The sequence below is a fragment of the Lissotriton vulgaris genome, chromosome 3_1 (assembly GCF_964263255.1).
Source record: "Lissotriton vulgaris chromosome 3_1, aLisVul1.2, whole genome shotgun sequence".
NCBI classification, from domain to species: Eukaryota; Metazoa; Chordata; class Amphibia; order Caudata; family Salamandridae; genus Lissotriton; species Lissotriton vulgaris.
The window spans coordinates 255,222,786-255,241,956 of record NC_141689.1 but is presented as its reverse complement, the minus strand read 5'-3'; the positions used below and the strand labels follow the sequence as shown (position 1 = coordinate 255,241,956).

Sequence of the window (19,171 nt, the reverse complement as noted above, 5' to 3'; positions counted from 1 at the left end):
TATTGGATGTTGCTATCATCTTCCTGCATAGGAAGTATCAGCCCCGGGGAGCCATCCACACCAAAGCCCTTCCTTCCACCCACTGAAAGTAAATAGAGGTTTATTCCTCATTATTAGCGTGGTCAGAAATACACTAGTCTTTATTTTCTTTCCATATGTAGTTTTCCATTTCTGATGCCCACATAGGCGGTATGACTAAAGACATTTTTATCATTTAACAATGAGGATGGATATTTAAAATTGAGCAAGCCATAATATGTTAATGAAGGAGACCGGCAGTATCATTTTATGAATCACATTATTTTAATAATTTTAGTTTGTAAGGATTGTGCATGATGATTGTGCAAAATAATGCGCTGAAGACAGAGTAACGTAGACTGCTGTTTTTACAGTGGTATCAAATAGTTTATTTGGCTGCTACACAGAATCAAACTGTACAGATCTTCACATTAGTATTATGCAGAATTCAGTTGTTATGCCATGATAAATAACATATATAGTCCAGTATACTATGTTTCAATGTGCTTTTTCCATTTTTGACAAGAATTCTTCATCAGAATTAAGAAATACATAAAAAAGTCCTTGAAAATCTCATACACATGATTGCATATTTATATGGAAATGAAACCCTAATGGGGATAAAACCTACAACCACCCTGGAATGTTATTACACGGTGTGCGGCTTCGATGCAGATTCAGGCCAGTCATAAGTTTCGGGCAGGAAGGAGTCATATTCAGTGCACCAAACCTTTGACCTCACGTATTCATTCTTGTCCAGGGCTTCTGGGTAGTGGAATGCCATGCCATTTGCATACACAAATTCCATGACCTGAAAAAAGAAACATGTTATTTGAATAAGTTATACTATGGTCAAAGATACATGTTTTGAATTAGCAATCCAAGCAATATGTGATAGCTATGATCATAAAAATTTAAGGACTTTATTTGTAGGACCCTTTTATACCTGTTATGTTTGAGGGACCGTTCCATGAATGTGGGCTGCCATATTTCTGGTCCTGACCATAATGTTTTTTTGTGTTTTTTTATTTAATAAAATCGCTTCCTTTGTCCAATCGGTTCAACAGAAGCAAATCAGGAGTACAGGTCCCAAAATTTCATATGTCGTCAAAGAAAAACTTAGCACTGGAAACATGGCATCCTGCCAACTAGTATGATCGGGCAACCCTTATACCTGGACGCACTCGATGACCATCTATGCACCATGTTCACAAGACATAGCAGATGACGGCTTCCAGGGACAAGTATAGTCCTGCCGATTACTGTTCTCTTATGAACCTATAGACCATGCTCAGACCCAGTCATTCCTCTTACGTTACAAGCATTTCACAATGTCTTTCCCAGACCTGCCAAACTTTATATCATTTTGATAGTGTTGCCATTGTATAGGAAGGTGGGGGCTTGGCCTTGGTAAATCGGGCAGGGCCATTGGCTAGTTGGACCTAAAAAGCAACACCTTTCCTCTTCCACAGCAAATGGGAAATCGGCTAAGTCCTGAGGCGGTTTTAAATGCAACCCAATTGTGGAGAGTGTACCCACTGGAGCTAGAAAACAATTGGGTGCAAGGGCTTCCAGCTCACCATATGATAGTGGCTTTTCACTGTGTGTCACTGTGATGAGGAATAAAACTGCGTCACATGGGGCATTGTGCGAATGGACATGCCTACTTTTCCAAACCTTTTAGAATTGGTTACTGATTTTTTCCCCCCAGCAGTCCTACAGTACTGATGGGAAAAGCACATGATTATTGCATGCAATTAATCTGCCTATGGAGCAATGGGCTGCAGCTTCTGCAAAAGACAGCGAATGAGAAATGACTGGTTGTGATGGTCGAGCTGGCTGTGGTGCAGCGACAGCAAAGGTGTTGTAACTAGTGCTTTACCCAGCCCCTTTCCTTCCCTCTGCTTGATCCCTCTCTCTCCCTTCCCTCTGCTTGTCCACCCTTACCCCCCTACCCTTTTAGTACATTCCATTGCAAGTAGAATGTTGGGGTCAAGCTCACCATGGAATGTTGGGACTTCCCTTGTGAGCTGGTACTTGAGGATTCAGACAGAATAAACTTCCTTCTCCTCTTCATCTGTTGTGGAAGATTATTTATAACAAAAGGCAACTGGGATCTTTCTGGTCAAAGGAGTGTAGTGACGGTGGACCACTCCTTTCATCTTAACAGCAGATCGGAGAGCATGACTGCCATTTTACCCAAGAAAACATCTCCCCATAATATTCCAACGAATTTCTGAATTTTCCTTGGTTCTCCTCTTGCCTTAGGAGGGAAACACCAGACGCCATCTTAACCTCACTCACGGATGTGAGATCCCCTTTGGAATGATGTAGGCATGCTCCTGAATTTCTTTTATCCCCCAAAGCACTGAATAATCTATGTGACGGTGTTCGTCCTCGCATAAAAAGGACAGCTGAGATGGTAAATATCAGAATCGTTGAGAAGGGGGTGAACCTGACATTTCAGTACCCACTCTATATATGTGAACTACACCCAATTTATGTAAACAGTGATCTGGAATATACGTAAAGTGTTCATTTTGCTTTCTTTTGCTTAAAAAGAATTAAACTTGGTGTGATAGGCTGCTATAGGACATGTAAAGGTTCAGTGCTGGAAATGACACAGGCACTCAAATGTATTTTGTTCCTTTATCCAATATAGAGGAAAAATATGAAAATGCAACTTTCCTTCCTGTACAAATACATAGGACACTATTGGCCAGATGTACGACCATCTTTTGCAATCGCCAACCGGAAAACTACCCATTTGCGACTGCCATAATGGGTTGTAGCATGTACAAAACCTAATTTGGGAGTCGCTAGTAAGAGGCGTGCCAAGGGCGTCCCTTCTTAATAGCGAGTCGCAGAGCGATGTAAGATTGTTTTGTGACCACAAACGTGGCTGCAAAACAATCGCATTTACCACCAATTTCAGATTTGTGGTAAGCCAGTCAGAAACTGAAAGGGGTCTGCAGGGGACCCCATCCCCTTTGTGATTGGCAGCAGAAATATTTTTTTAATAGCAGGCTGTGATCCAATGGACCACAGCCTGCTCTTAAAAAATGGAAACAAACGTTTCATTTTTCTTTTTTAAATGCATCCTGATTTCCTTTAATGAAAATGGGCAGCATTAAAAAAAAAACTGCTTTATTGAAATAACAGTCACAGAAATGGTGGTCTGCTGACCTTAGCAGGCCACCACCCCGGTGAGTGCCGGCCTTTCCCAATAGGTCATAAATTTGTGACCTGACTCAAGAATGTTAACAAGGCAGCTCCTTTGCAACCCATCGGGGAATTGCAAACAGTCCGCCAGATTCATGAAAAACGGCATTTGCGATTCTGTAATAGCGAAAAAAGCGATTCGCTATTCAGAAATCGCAAATCCGAATTCATGAAGAATTGCGATTAAAAAAAGCGATTCGCACGCGATCGCAAATTCCGTTAGCGATTACCGATAATCGCAGAAAAATCGCTATTTTCGGGTCCCCGCGCCGGGATTGCGAACTCGCAAATAGCGATATCGCTATTTGCGATATCGCTATTTGAGATATCGCAAACTCGCGAGATCGGGAAAACGGGAAGTCGCATTTCGAGCCCAGTGATGACATCACAACCAGGAAGCTGCCAGTTCCCACCCCCATTCTCCACAGTGAGGCTTACTGAGAGGGAGCAAGTGGGAGAGTTGCTGCAATACAGGAGATTACTACACCTCCACTACTTTGCTACAATGTCAGAGGAACCTGTACCTGACACCAGCAGCTCCTCTGGTCGCAAAAGGAAGCTGAAATTTTCCAAGCAGGAGCTAGAACACTTGATTGAGGGGGTGGTGGCCAACCATGAGAAACTATTCGGAAAGGATTCCAGGAGGGTCCCTGAGCAAGAGAAACGTCGGATATGGCAGGTGATTGCTTCCACTGTTAACTCCGTGGGAGTGGGGGACAGGTCCCTAGAGGAGTTAAAGAAACAGTGGTATGACCTCCGAGGCCGTGCCAAGGAGAAGGTGGCGGCGCGCCTTGGAGAGTCGTCGGGCACTGGAGGTGGTGGACCAAGAGTCCCTCCCAACACTGCCATGGAGGACCAGGTGGAGGACACCCTAGAGAGGGAGGCCTGTATAGGATTCACACGACTCGACTCATCCCGCACCACCCAAGACACCCAAGGTAAGTGGCATGCGACTGCGACCCTGCCCCCTATGAATGTCCATGACCAAATAGGCTCCTCTAATGTCCCATTGGCATGCCATAGTTGCACATCAAGGAATGTCCTGATGCATTGTGGGAGATGTAGTGTGGCCACAATGTAGTAGTACCACAATGCAGCCAGACAGGTCCCAAAGCACACAAAGCCACAGCCAGTCAGGGAATGTCACCCAGCATGCATGTAGCAACTGCACGTCTGCCAGATACATGCAACTAATGATCCTCCACTTACCCCCACAGGTGGCGAAAGCAGCGATAGTGAAAGGCTGCAAATTGATGAGGAGGTCCAGGAGGAGGAGGTGCCACCACCAACCCAGGCACCAGCCCCTGCCGCTGCTACAACACCAGCAGCCAGATCCACCTGCAGTGTTCCCCCTGCGACTGGTGCAGCACCTACAGCCGCTGCCAGGCCAGCTACCATTGTGCCTCCTGCTACTGCTGTACCACCTAGAGCCGCGGCCAGGGCAGCTACCATTGTGCCTCCTGCATCTGGCACACCAGCAACGCCAGCTGTCACACCCCCTGCATCTGGCGCACCAGCAACACCAGCTGTCACACCCCCAGCAGCTGTCGCCACAACATCCGGGCCCGCGCCAGTTGCCACACAGCGGCCAGCCACAGACTCAGGCCAGCAGGGCAGGCGTGGCAGGTCACGCCAGCACTCCACTCCAGCAAGCAGGCGGGCCAATGGACAGGGACTGGCGCGTCTCAGCGTTGAAAGACGCATGTTGCGGATACACCAGCGCCAGGCACGACTGCAAGGAGCCATTCAGCTGCAGCTCCATAAGATAGGGCGCAATGTGGCCACAGTTGCAGACCACATGGACGGCATGAGGGCGGCCATGGCAGGTGTGGGGGAGCGCTTAGACAACATGACTGCAGCCATGGCAGGTGTGGGTGAGGGAATGGCCCGCATGGCTGCAGCCATGGAGGCCAACACCGCTGCGATGTCCACACAGCGCAGTGCAGCACGCCGACGCCACCGTCAACTCATGAGCCGGCTGGCCTCATACAGCAGGGCGAATTATGTTGCTGCAAATGCAACTTCTCTGTTGGCGCGGCGCTCACTAACACAGCAGCACCAACTAGTCCAGTGCAGTGAGGACAAGACCAGGGTCCTGGAGCACCTCACCACGGCCGTCATGGCACTACACCCTCCAGCAATACCATCCACTGTGGGGGGTGATGATGCTAGTGAGGGGGCGTCCAGCGTCAGCAGCCACTCAGCCTCACAAATCCCACCACACAGCCGCAGCACCAGGCCCACGCCAGGTCCTGAAGCCCCGGAGGAGGATGCCCCTCAGAGGCGCTTGGGCGCAACGCGCAGTAGGCGCACTTGAGAACTTTTGACTTTCATTGGCACAGGCTGACGTTAAGCCTGCCATGTTCTAATACACAGCAGTATGCTGTAATACTGTTAGTGGGAGTTATTTGTACTGGAACCTTATTTTTTTTTTGTGAATTGAACAAATACATTTATTTTGCTACACACATTAGCGTTGTGTCATCATTACATTTTGCATGCATTGTTGATTTGTGGGGTGATGGAAAAGGTTGTACTAGAAACTGTTCACTGTGATGTGGTTGCGACGTCTGTGCCCTTCTGCTGGGTTCTCCCCATGTGCATGGTGCGCATGTGCAGGTGGCCGGTTGTCCCCTTCAGATTCACTGCCAGAGATGTCAACAGGTATCCGGCGCTTGGTTGCAATGTTATGTAGTATTGCGCAGACAGCCACAATGCGGCAGCACACTGCAGGACTGTAATACATGGCCCCACCTGTCTTGTGCAGTATGCGGAACCTGCTCTTGAGCAGGCGAAATGTCCTTTCTATGCAATTCCTTGTCCGTATGTGTGCAATATTGTAGCGCCGTTGCTGGGGTGTAGCAGGGTTGAGGTATGGGGTCAGGAGGTATTTACGGAGGGCGTAGCCACTGTCACCTGAATGAGAGGAGCAGATGGTGATTGCCTGTGCTGCGCTGTTACATCTTAGCAATGTGACATTTTCAACAAAGTGTACTTACCAAGTAGGTGTCCTTCCCCAAACTCTCCCCTGACCAGTCGTGTGTGGAGGCCGCTGTGCCGGAATATGAAGGAGTCATGGGTACTCCCTGGGTAGTGTGCGACAATGTCAGTGATGTATGTCTTAGCATTGCAGACCATCTGGATGTTGAGGGAGTGGTAGGACTTTCTATTGCGGAACATAAACTCCATGGCAGCTGGTGGGCAGATGGCGACGTGGGTACAGTCTATGCATCCGAGCACATGTGGAAAATGGGCTACATTGTAGAATTGTAGCTTGGTCATGTCCAATTCCTGTTGGCTGGCGGGGAATTTGATGTGACGGTGTAGCTGGGTGAGCATGGCGTCAACAAAACTGTGGAGGCAGCGTGACATGGTGGGCTGGGATATCCCCCCAGCAGCCGCTACTATCCCCTGGAAACTCCCGGAGGCCAGGAGGTGCAGGCTACACAATACCTGCACATGTGTAGGCACCGCATTGGTACGGCTTGTTGGGTGCTGCATCAGGGGGTCAAGGTCCTGTATTAGCTGCATTATTATTTCCCCATTCAGCCTGTATTTAGCATATATCTGCTCTCTGGTTTGGCCCAGCAAGGTGACCCGCTGGCGGAATATCCTGTCCTGGATCCTGCGTCTCCTCCATGCTAATCGCTGTAGCCTTCGACGCCTCACCACCATGTACATTCCTGGCATTGTGGGACTCCTAATGCTGCTGATGATGATTGTCCTTATGTGTGATTGGTCAGGCCAGAACCTGTTGGTGATTGGACAACGGTTTTTTAAAAGTTTTTTTTGCATGGCTTTTATGGTTACCACCTGCTTTGAGTTGTCCTTATTTTGCGCGGCGCAAAATGCGATTTTTGGGTTTTTCGCTATTAGCGATTTTTCTTGAATACCGATTGCGATTATATAGCGAATTCGCTATTTTTTTCGCAGAATCCGTGGTTTCTCGCATTTTCCGATTCGCTAATGCTCACCTGCCGGGATTCTGCTAATATAATAGCGAATTCGCTATTCTGTGTTTGCGAATTCGCTATTTTGATGTTGAATGCCGATTACGGAAATTGCGCCCGCAATTGCATTTTCGCAGCGATTGCGGGTGCAATTTTACTTCATGAATCAGGCTGAGTGTCTCAGACACTGATGTGCATCAGTGTTTGCGACTCGCAAAATAAATAAAATTGCGTGTCGCAAACACTGAGCGTCGTACATCTGGCCCTAATTTTCCAAAACTTTTAAGTGAAGTTCACGTTTATTATACCCAGCTGCAAAGAAATGAACTGAAACTAAGAAGCGATCGAACATACATTTGAACCCATGTTCCTGTAGTAATTTCTCAATATTGTAAATTCGCATTCATGAATTGTTACCTTATTCTCCGAAGCTTATGTATTCTTCTCTCCTGATGCTAGGAACCACCTTCTCTTAGCCACTAGCAGTCTTGTTAAGGATCTCAGACCATTTTCCTGCTAAGAAACTTTATCTCTTCTACATTTTCTCTATATCTGGCATCAAGCCATCTTGCTTAATCACTGGCCAGCCAATTGGCAATCTAGTGTTAGGCTTTCCTTAACACATTTAAAGCAACATTTGGCGTAGAATAGTATACCATCCTTAAGTATGACATACTAACCAGTACTAGTTGTACTGTTGTCTTTTAACAAAGCAGTTTGACATAAATAGGCTTGTTTGGGCATCACCTAGAGATGCTGGCTAAGGCTACATTCACAAATGAATTGCCAACCACATCAGAATATGCAAATGCTTCCTTTTCCATCAGTGCCTCTACCAAAAGTACTCCTGCTGGGGTAATCGTAGTAGGACAGAGATTCACGAGCAGGAATCCTTCCACAAGGCTACCATGATGTAGAAATGGGTGGAGCATCTCAGTTTTCTGAGAGCTCACTCCGACCAAGGCCGCAGGTAAGGGAAGCCGAATGTCAGGGCCGTCTCTAGGGCGGTGCGACTGGTGCCACTGCACTGGGCGCTGACTTCAGGGCGTGCTGTTTTTGCAAGTTTATTTTGGGTTTAAAAGCACCTGCTGCCGCGTTCCTTGGCTCTAGCAATTTCGAGGCAAGAATAAAAATATCAAGATAACTCTGGTGGTTAATGTTCTTCCTGAAGAGAGATCAGAGTTTTGTCTAGTTGATGTTTTGACTGATCATAAAATAGCACAGAGGATAATTATGCCTGATGCAAAGAAAGTGTACCAGGCAGATCACAAAGTGCATATAATTTAAGTAGGCAGGTCAGTAGGTTACTGCTTTTCTAAGAGACCTCTTTTTGTTACTTGCAGTTTAGAAGTAAACATCCTAATATAGAACAGTGAATTATTAACTGTCACCAAAGAACTGCACATACACTGCAAAGTATATATTAGAGCAAAGGGTTCATTTAGGTAGAAATCGCTTCTTATTATTGAACAGAACCCCCAACTACGGTGTTCCGTTTTCAATTCTGAGTTTGTGCTTCTCCAAACCAAGCACTCACGATATAGTGCCTACCAGTATGGATGGCATGTCACTCCTACACCTTGTAGTCTTCTGGCTTTTGTAACATTTCCTATATGCTGATTTACTCATGTATGATTGATTGTCTCTGTGTAATGTGTATGAGATGCAAAGTCCTATGACACCCTACACTGGTATGATTGGTGCTACATAACTAAGTAAATGCATCTGAGAGAGTGGTTATGGAGACTTGAGGAGCACTGTTAAAAGGTGGTGGTGAGGGAATTCGTGTTGGAGGTGGGCACCACCTCCACCTTGAGAGGGGTGCAAGAAACATTGTTGCTCAGGGTGCCCCCAGCGCTAAAGCCAGCCCTGTAGTTCAAAAGCCATTCAGATTAAAGAAGTAAAATATTACTGTAAAACATTTATAGCATTTCTTTTTTTCTTCTGTAACATACTTATAGCTTGTCCTTTTGTAGATCACATGCTTTGCACTATCCTACCATCTTGTGTTGGGTGCCGAACAGCAGCGGCCCATGCAGCTAAGACTGGTGGTGCGGGGTGGGGGGATTTCGACAAACTATTATGAGGGAAAATGAAATAATACATTTTCCCTCTGTCTGTCGAAATCCCCTTCCACACCGCCACACCTCTCTTGCCTGCACAGACTGCGGCTGGTGCAGAATATTACAAGTTGTTAAGATTTCAAGTGAAGGGACAGTTTTGAAAATAACTCCTAACAAGGTCAAAACCAATAATGCGTTGGCATGCAGGCTCCACTTTAAATATTAGATTTGTTCCTCATTTAAATAGGTGTGTATGAGTGCTCATATGAAGTATATGGTACTAAGTAAAGCATACTAGCAACTCCTTTACTTTTTATCTCAAGAGGAGGCTGGTGTTGCCTGTCTACAACATGACATGCCACAAACGCTAGTTTACATATAAGTGACATTTTCTGTTTGCAGCATATACAGTCGTAGCTCACAAGCTTTGCACCAACTAAAAAGCAGTTTCCAACACCCTAGGAAAGAAGCGGATGGAAAGTAGAGGCAGTAGTTTAGTAGACAACATGTTTTAAACTGTTTGGTCTACTTCAGTTACATTTTTGACATGCATGTCCGCACAGTGACGTTTTGTGAATGAGTGAGCAGATGGCCATTTTGTTGCTTTAAAAACATCTACATGCGGAAGTTGCCAAGAAATGCCAACTTTTTTATGCGTGGATTGTGTTATGTCGGTTAGTGTCACGTATTTGCAAATCTGAATGTGTTACACAATTCACCTGACTACACCCATTTAGAAATGTAGTTCCAAAGGGGTCAGGGTGGTGGAGTGGGGGTCAATGAGACCAGTAACTAATTTGTTTGGCGTAAAGGATTGGATCAGTATATGTAGCACATAACGCTTGAATGACATCTTGTGAACCCGGTGCTCTTTCGACTGTTCTTGTTTGAAGGACTTTTAAGCAATGTTGGGAGTACAAATGTTTTATTAAGCTGAAAAGTTGACAACCTTTGGGAGGAATTGTGTATGTAAATACAAGACTACATTTTCATGACTGACTTGAATTAAAGGTTCTTCACTGACAGTGCTTGGAGTTTGCTTATTCTGGCTAGGAGGCAACATTACCAGAAATACAATTTCATGTTAAGGGCAAAGCCTGTATTGAGTAGGAGTGACATGGTTCAAAAGGCAGACCTGTAAATCTTGTTGGGACAATACTGAGATTTCATGTAGGCACACTGGGTGTTCTAGCAAGAGTATCCCTTCCTCATTCTCCAAATAAGGCTTAAATGTCAGGGAATGGGAAATGTATTGCTTATTATGTCAATGTCAATGATTTTTATATAGCGCAACTTATCACCGGAAGGTCTCCAGGCGCTTGCAGCATAGAAACGTCAGATGGAAAAAATGGCAAAGTCGAACAGCAACTGAAGACGGCTAGCCAAAAGGGGACAATTACTTGGGGAAGAGCCAGGTTTTCAAGGCTTTACGGAATTGCTTGTGCTCAACAATGGAAATGAGGTGGGAGGGCAGTTTGTTCCAGAGTGACAGGGCAAGGTAGGAGAAAGAGCGCTGCCCATACCTAGAGGTGCGCGCGCGGGGTTGTGTCAGTAAAGACTTATTGCTGGACCTTAGGGACTTCATGGGGGCATACCAATTAAGTTTTTTTGCAGATATCGAGGCCCTTTGTTGTGCAAGGAATTGTGAGTAAGACACAAGATCTTAAAGTAACTTCTTTGACGAATGGAGAGCCAGTGCAATTTTTTTCAGACACGACGATGAGGCAGTTCTGGGAGGTAAATCCAGGACTAGTCTGGCCGCACTGTTCTGTAAGGTTTGCAGCTTTATCAGTGGGTCCTCATTCATGCCGTAGTACATGGCATTGCCATAATCAAGATGGCTAATGATGAGGCCCTGGACCAAAGGTTTTCTGGCTTCAGTAGAAAGCCATCTGAAAATCTTCCTTAAGCTGCGCATTATACCATAACAGGTGCCAGTCACCTTGGCGACATGATTTTTCATAGACAGAGTGCTGTCTATAATGATTCCTAAGTTGAGGACCGCCTGTTTGGGGGCCGGACATACTCCCAGTTCCGCGGGCCACCACTCCTGCGTCCAGCACATATCTCTGCCTTCTCGAACAAGATAATTTCCGTCTTGCCTGCATTCAGTTGGAGTTTGTTATTCCTCATCCAGCTGCTGATCTCGACCATACAGTTTTTAAAGCGTGCACAGGTGCCGACTGGATCCACGCCGCACGTGATCAGCAGCTGGGTGTCATCGGCATATAACACAATTTCAAAACCGTAGAAGTTAATGATTTTAGCCAAGGGAGTCAGGTACAAGTTAAAAAGCAACAGGCTCAGAATCGACCCTTGGGGTACCCCCACAGTTACAGGATGACTACCGGAGACCAGGGTGTGGACTCGAACGGTGGTGAGGCGGCCTGTGAGATAGTCCTTATTCCAACCCAGGGCCCCCCCTCTGACACCTATCTCCCACAGCCGGTGTTTCAAAATACTGTGGGAGATGGTGTCAAATGCCGCGGAGAGGTCCAGGAGGATAAGAATGGCTGATTCGCCCCTGTCCACCGCGAGTCTGATATTATCCACAATCTCAACAACAGCCGTCTCTGTGCTGTGGGCAGCCCGAAAGCCGGACTGAGAAGGATCTAGAACTCCACATGCTTCAATATATGCCGTCAACCGGTGGCTGACCAGCCTTTCCAGTACCTTTCCAAAGAAAGGTAACAAAGAAATTGGCCCATAATGGGAAGGCAGAGTAGGATCGTCAGCAGGTTTCTTCAAAATTGGCTTCACTTGAGCATGCTTCCACTTTAAGGGAACAATGGCTTGTTCAAGTGAAGCATTGAATATGGCCGTGAGGCAATTGGCGAACAAGGGCATAATTTTAGTACAATGGCGTGGAGGAAATGGGTCCATTGGGGAGCCCGATTTTATTTTGTTTAGGCCCTCCAGGGTTTCCTTGACAGTGATCGGGGCGAATTCCATCAAACAGGAGACTTCATTATAGACCCCCTCTGGTGGTGAAAACCCCAGACCACTGTCTGGCATGGGCAAATCTGAGTCTGTAATGGGGAAAGCAGAGTAGATTAATTTAATTTTGCTCTCAAAAAATTCAGCCATTGATTCCACCCATTTTTGAGAGGGTCTAAATAGAGATTGTTCGGCACGAGGAGATGTAAATTCTTTCAATATTTTATATAATTCCTTACTGGAACTTACCGAAGTGTTTATACGCTGGGTCAAGTAGGCTTTCTTGGCCATTGTGATATTTTTATATAGAACTTGAGTGTAATAATTTGTACTTGGCTCTATCCTCCTTCGTTTTAGTTTTTCGCCAGTTTCGTTCTGCTACTCTGCTGGCTTGTTTGTCTTTCTTTAGGTCGGTCGTAAACCAAGGGGAGGTCACCGACTTGGCTTTGACAGTAGTTTCAGGGATGACTAGATCTAAAGTTTGTGAAATAGAAGACTCCAAGTTGGTCACCCTTTTTTCTAAGGAAAGAGCTGGGCTATTTACAGGTTTAAAGTGGGCCAGAAATGCTTCCGATGTGAGTTTACTCTATGGGCGAATAAGCACTTTTTTGCCACTCATAGGTTTCATAGAGGTCTGGCTAGGGAGACTAAACTTTAGGAGATAATGATCGGTTCAGATCATAGGGAGAGGGTCTTTCGTACTAAGTTTGGGAGAGCTGGTGAAAATTAAATCAAGGGTGTGGGCCACACGGTGAGTGGGGCCCATGACTCTTTGAGTAAGACCAAGGCTTTCCATAGTTTTAATTAAGAGACATGTATCTGGATCTGAGGAAAGCTCCGCATGATAATTAAAATCACCAAGTAGGACGAAATTCTTAGTAGCCAAGGCATGGGCGACTATTGTTTCTAATAATTGATTAACAAAGCCTGTTTTCATGCCTGGCGGCCTGTACACTAATGCTCCTCGCCAACTATCCGAATGGGAGAGTTGAATGTTAACTATCATGACTTCAAGCGTGGGACTGGACACAGACTCCAGTAGCTTGATCTCAATGGGGGCTCTAGCTGCAATCGCTATACCGCCACCCCTCCTCAGCTCCCTTTCCACCCTTATTAGGTGATATTCCGGGGGGGAAGGCGGATACTATGTCTGATGACGCCTGATTGTGTAGCCAAGTTTCTGTGAAAAAGCAGATATCCGGTTTCTCCGCTTCAAGTAGGCTCCATACCTCAGTTGTATGCTTAGGTATGGATCGTGAGTTCAGGTATAGTGCAGTAGTGATCGCAGTAGTGACCACCTCTTTTACTGGGCTCTTCCTAACGGGTATGGCTGGTGAACTGGACAACAGAGTTGCTTTAGCCCTGCCATTTGCAATGGCTAAAGGGAGATTTCTGGATGTCACATTCTGGGATGTTACAAAGGGAAGTATTTGCGACTGAGTCCGCTGAGGGATAGATCTCAGCTCTGCTGTTCTACCTGGATTTAAGAGTCTCAATTCCACGCTGGTATAGGTCAACATTGCTACACAGCTTACCTCAGTATGCGGGCCACGGACCAGGAAGGGGACGGGCAGGGGTTGGGGCCACAGGCGGCGGTCAGGCGCGGCGCCTTCCGCGCCGCAAGAGTCTTTAAATGGGGTGGGGCGTGTGTTGGAGTGATGATGGCCATTCAGAGCATCGATTGACTACTCTTACATTCCTTGTCCCTCCGCTCAAACGGCACACGCCGCGGCGGACCGGGGACCGGAATGGCTACTGATGAATGTTATACAAATTTTGCAGGTAACACACAAAAAATACAATGCTTAAAAAGAAATGTGGGGATAGTGATTTTTAAAAACAGCCTCTAAATCAGGCACATTACAAATCACATTCGTGGTTACAACTGCTGACCCCAGACGCTAGCGCAACAGCGAGAAATCAGGACGAACAAATGCCGATTCTTAGCTTATGTTAATAGGCTGGTGATATTGACCAATGCACTTGAATAGGAGCATTGGCAAGGACTTCCTTAAGGGAATAAACGTTTCACATTACGTATGATGGCGGTACTCCCAGTAGAACAGTTGTTCGCTCAAACTTCCATGTTGTGCGGCATCATGCTTCCTTAAGAATACTTAAACTCTTAATGAAATGAAATGAATGAAATGAAATGAAAATTATATTTATGTAGCGCATAGCCTACCTTGAGGCCTCGCGGCGCTAAGTTAAGGTAACCAAATTCTCTGATCTCAGGGCTGGGATGGCCAATCTGCCTGTTTTGTAGTGTCTGCAAACTGGCCCAAACCTTTGAGCTTGCAGTGCAGCTCCAGTGACATTTTGAGCAACTGGGAGTACCAAACATACTCGACCCATGTTGGTGCAACTAAGATTAATATCATGTGGAGTGCTTGGTGTATTTTTCAACCACTGCTGGGATTAGTGAAATAACATATGCAAATATCTCTGGCCAGTTATCCACAGAGCATTACCTTAAGATTGGGGGATTCCTATCCTAGCTGAACTGTAGGAAGTAGGGACACCATTTGTTTCTGGATGAAGAAGCTTTACCCACATCATGTTAAATGCTTCATCATCAGCAACATCACGCCACCCTTGTAATATAATACTAGCAGGGTATCTTCTGTGAGGGAGTTCTTGGTAAATCTATGCCTTGATAGGACAGAGATCTAGAGAGTGTTAAAATACCTTACAGTATACCAGAGGAATTTCCTTCATAGCCCGGTACCCCAGGTAGGACTAAAAAGATCTGATCTATATATCTGGGTACAATGCTCCCTTCATCCCTTTATTTAATAAACGCGTTTCTGCCACTCATGTGCCTAGAAATGGGTCAAAGGCATTCATCAGGTATATACTAGGATCCCTACTCATTAAGAGTACAGACTTGCAAAAATTGGTGAGACAGGAAATCCTATCTTCACTGTTTTCTCTGTCAACCCAAATTGAGGCAGACTATGGCTTCATGGTCAAGCACAGTGGGTTCAACTCCTGTAGTCACATATTTGTCAAGGAGAGTCACCAGTAAGTCACCTACAGTACTACCATCGGCCAGTTGGACTCGATTGGGGGTGTGGAAACCTAGATGCGTAGCATGGGTATGGTTTGTTTTGTACTGTGGCAAACAGATCTAGAGGTTGTGTGCCTCAGTGGCTGCTCTTCCGCTATGGCAGAGGAGCGTCACCCCACTGCTTTTGTGCAGCACACAGAAAAGCTTGGCATGGCAGCGTTGTGAATGGTCCGGGGAGACTGGCTGTTCTGCTCTGCTTCCTGTCCCACCATGAGAACAGGAGGAGAGCTAGACGTGTGTCCAGCGCTAGCATCAAGGTAAGTGAATACATTCCCCCCAATTGTTTGCCCCGCACCACCCCCCATCCCACTCTGCCACACTCACAAGTCATGCAGGCTGCCGCTGCCTTTGGAAATATAAGTAAAGAAGCTTGGGATTCAGTTCCAACTCATGTGTGCTTTGATTGTGACTGGTGACCTGCTCTAAAAAGTCCTTGGCTGCCCTTGGATGGTGCTCCGCCAGGAGACAAATGTTGTATTTGATAGCCAAGTGCCACATCTCTTGTGCAATCTGATCAGAGCCAGCTGTAGGAAATGTGTCCTCTGTATTTCAGAACATGATACATGGTTGTCAGAATGTAAATGGAGTCTGGGGTCTGAGGTAAGGGGAGTGCATGCATGGAGGTGAAGAAGCCAGGGGTTAGCACTTTTAATCACAGTTAAAGATTCACAAACCTCAGACTATCTGTTAAAAAGACAGTTACTTCCTACACATCTAGTCAACCACATATGATAAAGTTGTCAGTGTACATTCTGTACCTCATTGTTATATTTAATATCAGGCAACTTTTATAGGCACAGACTCCAGAGTATTTACTTACTCTCACAGCAATGCAGATAGAGACTTCTCTGATATTGGACAATGGTGGATAAAGTCGACCTTGAGCTAATTCTTCATTGGTTAACTGCTCCGTCAAGGTCTGCGTGAAACAAAGGCTATTATGAAAACACCGCAATTCTCAGATAAGAGTTGATATACAACAGGAAATTGTGTAATGCTTAGACAATGTGCATTAATTCAAATTTGGAGACAGAAATAGGGTTGAGAAGTAGATGGAAGAATGCATTGAACAGTAACTAATAACTGGCTGGTTACATAGACTTCTACTAAAAAGGACAGTCAACCATGTCAATTTATCAGCATTGATTGATTGTTGATAAGCACAAAACCCTAAATCAAACAACACAATTAAAGCTGATGTTGCAAGTGTCTGATAAAAATAGCCCAATGATTCCTACAGAGGTATGCTTCAAATATAGTGGCGTGAGGGTCAGAGAATACTTTCAACATAGGAGGCAGCTTTTTAGCTATCTCAATGGGTAGTTCTAACTCTCAGTTCACTGGCAGACGAGTTTAGAAATCTCAACTACCAATAATTAATTCATACGTTCCTCCTCTCCTTCAAAAAGTACCTGTATTGAAGTTAGAGTCTCGTTATAATAGCAATAATCAGGATTTTTCTATTGGAGTATTGAAGACAGATTTGAATTTGATTACTCTAGTTTTATCAAAAAGGAACAGAATACATATTTTGGAATTCCTCAACTTTACCGATTTCCAACATGGCGAAGCCAGGATTGTTATTATGATGAGCCATTTGCATATTGGCAGGAGCTTGGGTTATCACATTTTGAAGCTCATGGTTTCAGACTTGCAGAGATCTGTAGGGAAATGCCAGGCCTAAAACTGTGCGGACGTTAGTTTCTTTGGTGGCTGCATGTAGCTGTACTGCAAAGAAGGCCTGGTGGTATGTTTCCTCAGCCTAGTCCCGCCATTCTATTTCTCTCTGTTCAATATTTTCCAATCACTTTATCCCACCCATCCTTTGCTAACCTCTCTTTCGAATGTTACATTCAACTATTGTTCTCTTTCCTTCTTTTGCCTCCCTTATGCACGTATGTACTTTTCCACTCTTTCCATCTTTGTGCTCAATGGTGTTGGGGTAGGCCCCCCTTCCCTTCACTGGACTAAAAGAAACCCCTGGCACAGGGACACAAATGTTTCCTGCCTAATGTTCTTGAATCCTGAAGGTGTTTCTACATGCGTTACACTCCCAGGCAGAAGAGCAATCAATAATGGAACTGTTGAATGCTTAAAATAACATTTAACCTCTTTATCCTTCAATAGGGAAAACAGGTTTGTTCTTTGTAAACATAATTCACCAAAAGTAAAGAGATCTTTTTAAGATTGACAGTTATTAAAATACAGAATTCATTGCTCTTCAATGCCCACCTTTGCAGCTTCTAGAAACACCTGGTCACTGATGTGCCTCACACCACTAAGTATTACTGCAAGAGCCACACCTGCAATAAAAAAAAGGTTTGTATTACAAAACATGTTATGGTTCACTCGTCCACTGTTCTGCGATATAGAAAAGCCAACACAACTCGAACAAGGGCGTAGGGAACACATTATTCCAGCATCACTGATTACTAGTGCTAGGATTACTGAATATTAATTGGCCACTCCCGAAACAGGGGTCAAAGCTGAATGGGACAGTGGGGTGAACTTAAAAGCTGATAATCCAGGTCGTTTTTATATGCCATAAGTATGCATCTCTATGGCACAAGTATATCCACACTCTTTTATAAATAAGGATTTCAAGTTCAGTTAGTTTTGTAGTATTTGCAATCATTATCTAATGTCAAGGGTTGCTTTCATATATTATGGTTTTAAGCTAGAGTTTTTCATTGTGAATGGAGACAAGTTTGGTGATATTTTGGGACGATTTTAATGATGAATGTTATATTTTATGTACTTTTATGATTAAAACGAACAAAGTAATTTTGGATGGATTTAAAAAGCTGATAATACATGTACCAGTAGGGTAATCAAGCTAACAGCACCCTTGCATTTCCGGTTGTGGTGGTGGCTCGTCTTCACTCTCCACCTTACACTAGACATTACCCATCAATCCTCTTCTAAATCTGCTTCCAGCCTGCCTTCACACGCCCAGTCTAACTCATTACACTTCTCTCTGTGCTACTTCGGCTTCTCTCCTGGGCTCAGAAGCAGTAATTTCTAGTAAATCCCTTCTCTCTGCATCACAGGCCAACAAAACACTTATCCAGAGTTAGAAAACAAAGAGGAAGATTAGAAATATTTTAGGAGAGAAGGTGGGGCACGGGAACAAGATCTTTGCATGCCAAAGAGGAGGATCATTTAGCAGGCATAAACCAGAGGAACCTGACCTATCTGTCTGGGAGTGCAAGTATGAATTCATTTAATACACCTACACTTTATTTTTTTAAGTAGAATGTTGAAGTTTGAGATCAAATTAATTTAGAACCTTACTTGTCTCTCACAGTGTGCCCTTTTTATTCTGAAGAATGTCCAAGTCTTCATACACGACCACGTAAGTCCAAAACTAGTTATATTAAGTGCATGAAATATATGACATTCATGTCAGGAAACCAGAAACAAAGAAGTCAAGCAATTCCAGCTGATTGTTTTTATTTTAGAAGTATCTACATTTCCTACAATTTGTAGGTAATCACACTTAAACTCCATAAGCTGGTTGGCACAGTTTTGTCTGTGTTGGATGTTAGCAGGAGACTATTGCAGGGTAGGTGGAAGTTCATTGGCAGAGACGTGTGCTTTAGAAGTGGTTATGTGGAATCTGCCAGTGGCAGCTGGTGACTTTTGAAAGTGGTGAGGCGTTGAAAAAGTGGGTGACTTTTGTGCTAACTGTCCCGCAGGTCACAACACCCATAATTTAAGTACACAATTGTTTCAATTCATTATTTTTACCTTTTGAACTTGTAATGTTTTACAACGTCTCTTTCTGCCAGGACATCCATCACAGAAAGAACAGGCAGTGGCCATGCGAGGAAAAGATGCCAGTAGTAGTAAACTGATAAATCATCAAAGCACAACAGGACAGAATCAGAAACATCCTCGGTCCTTGCGGT

General features: G+C 44.8%; 1 protein-coding gene across 2 annotated transcripts in view; it reads right to left on the bottom strand.

The window, feature by feature from the left end:
* Positions 1-383: 383 nt before the first annotated feature.
* The window catches only part of ME2 (malic enzyme 2), a 115,333-nt gene continuing 96,545 nt past the window's right edge, over positions 384-19,171 (bottom strand). For both annotated transcript variants that reach the window (XM_086960387.1, XM_086960388.1), the window contains exons 14-16: positions 17,493-17,563; positions 16,081-16,179; positions 384-829 (exon numbers count right to left, since the gene is read on the bottom strand). In XM_086960387.1, coding sequence (XP_086816513.1) covers positions 668-829; positions 16,081-16,179; positions 17,493-17,563 — 332 coding nt within the window. In that variant the 3' untranslated portion in view covers positions 384-667. The remainder of the gene's footprint in view (positions 830-16,080; positions 16,180-17,492; positions 17,564-19,171) is intronic.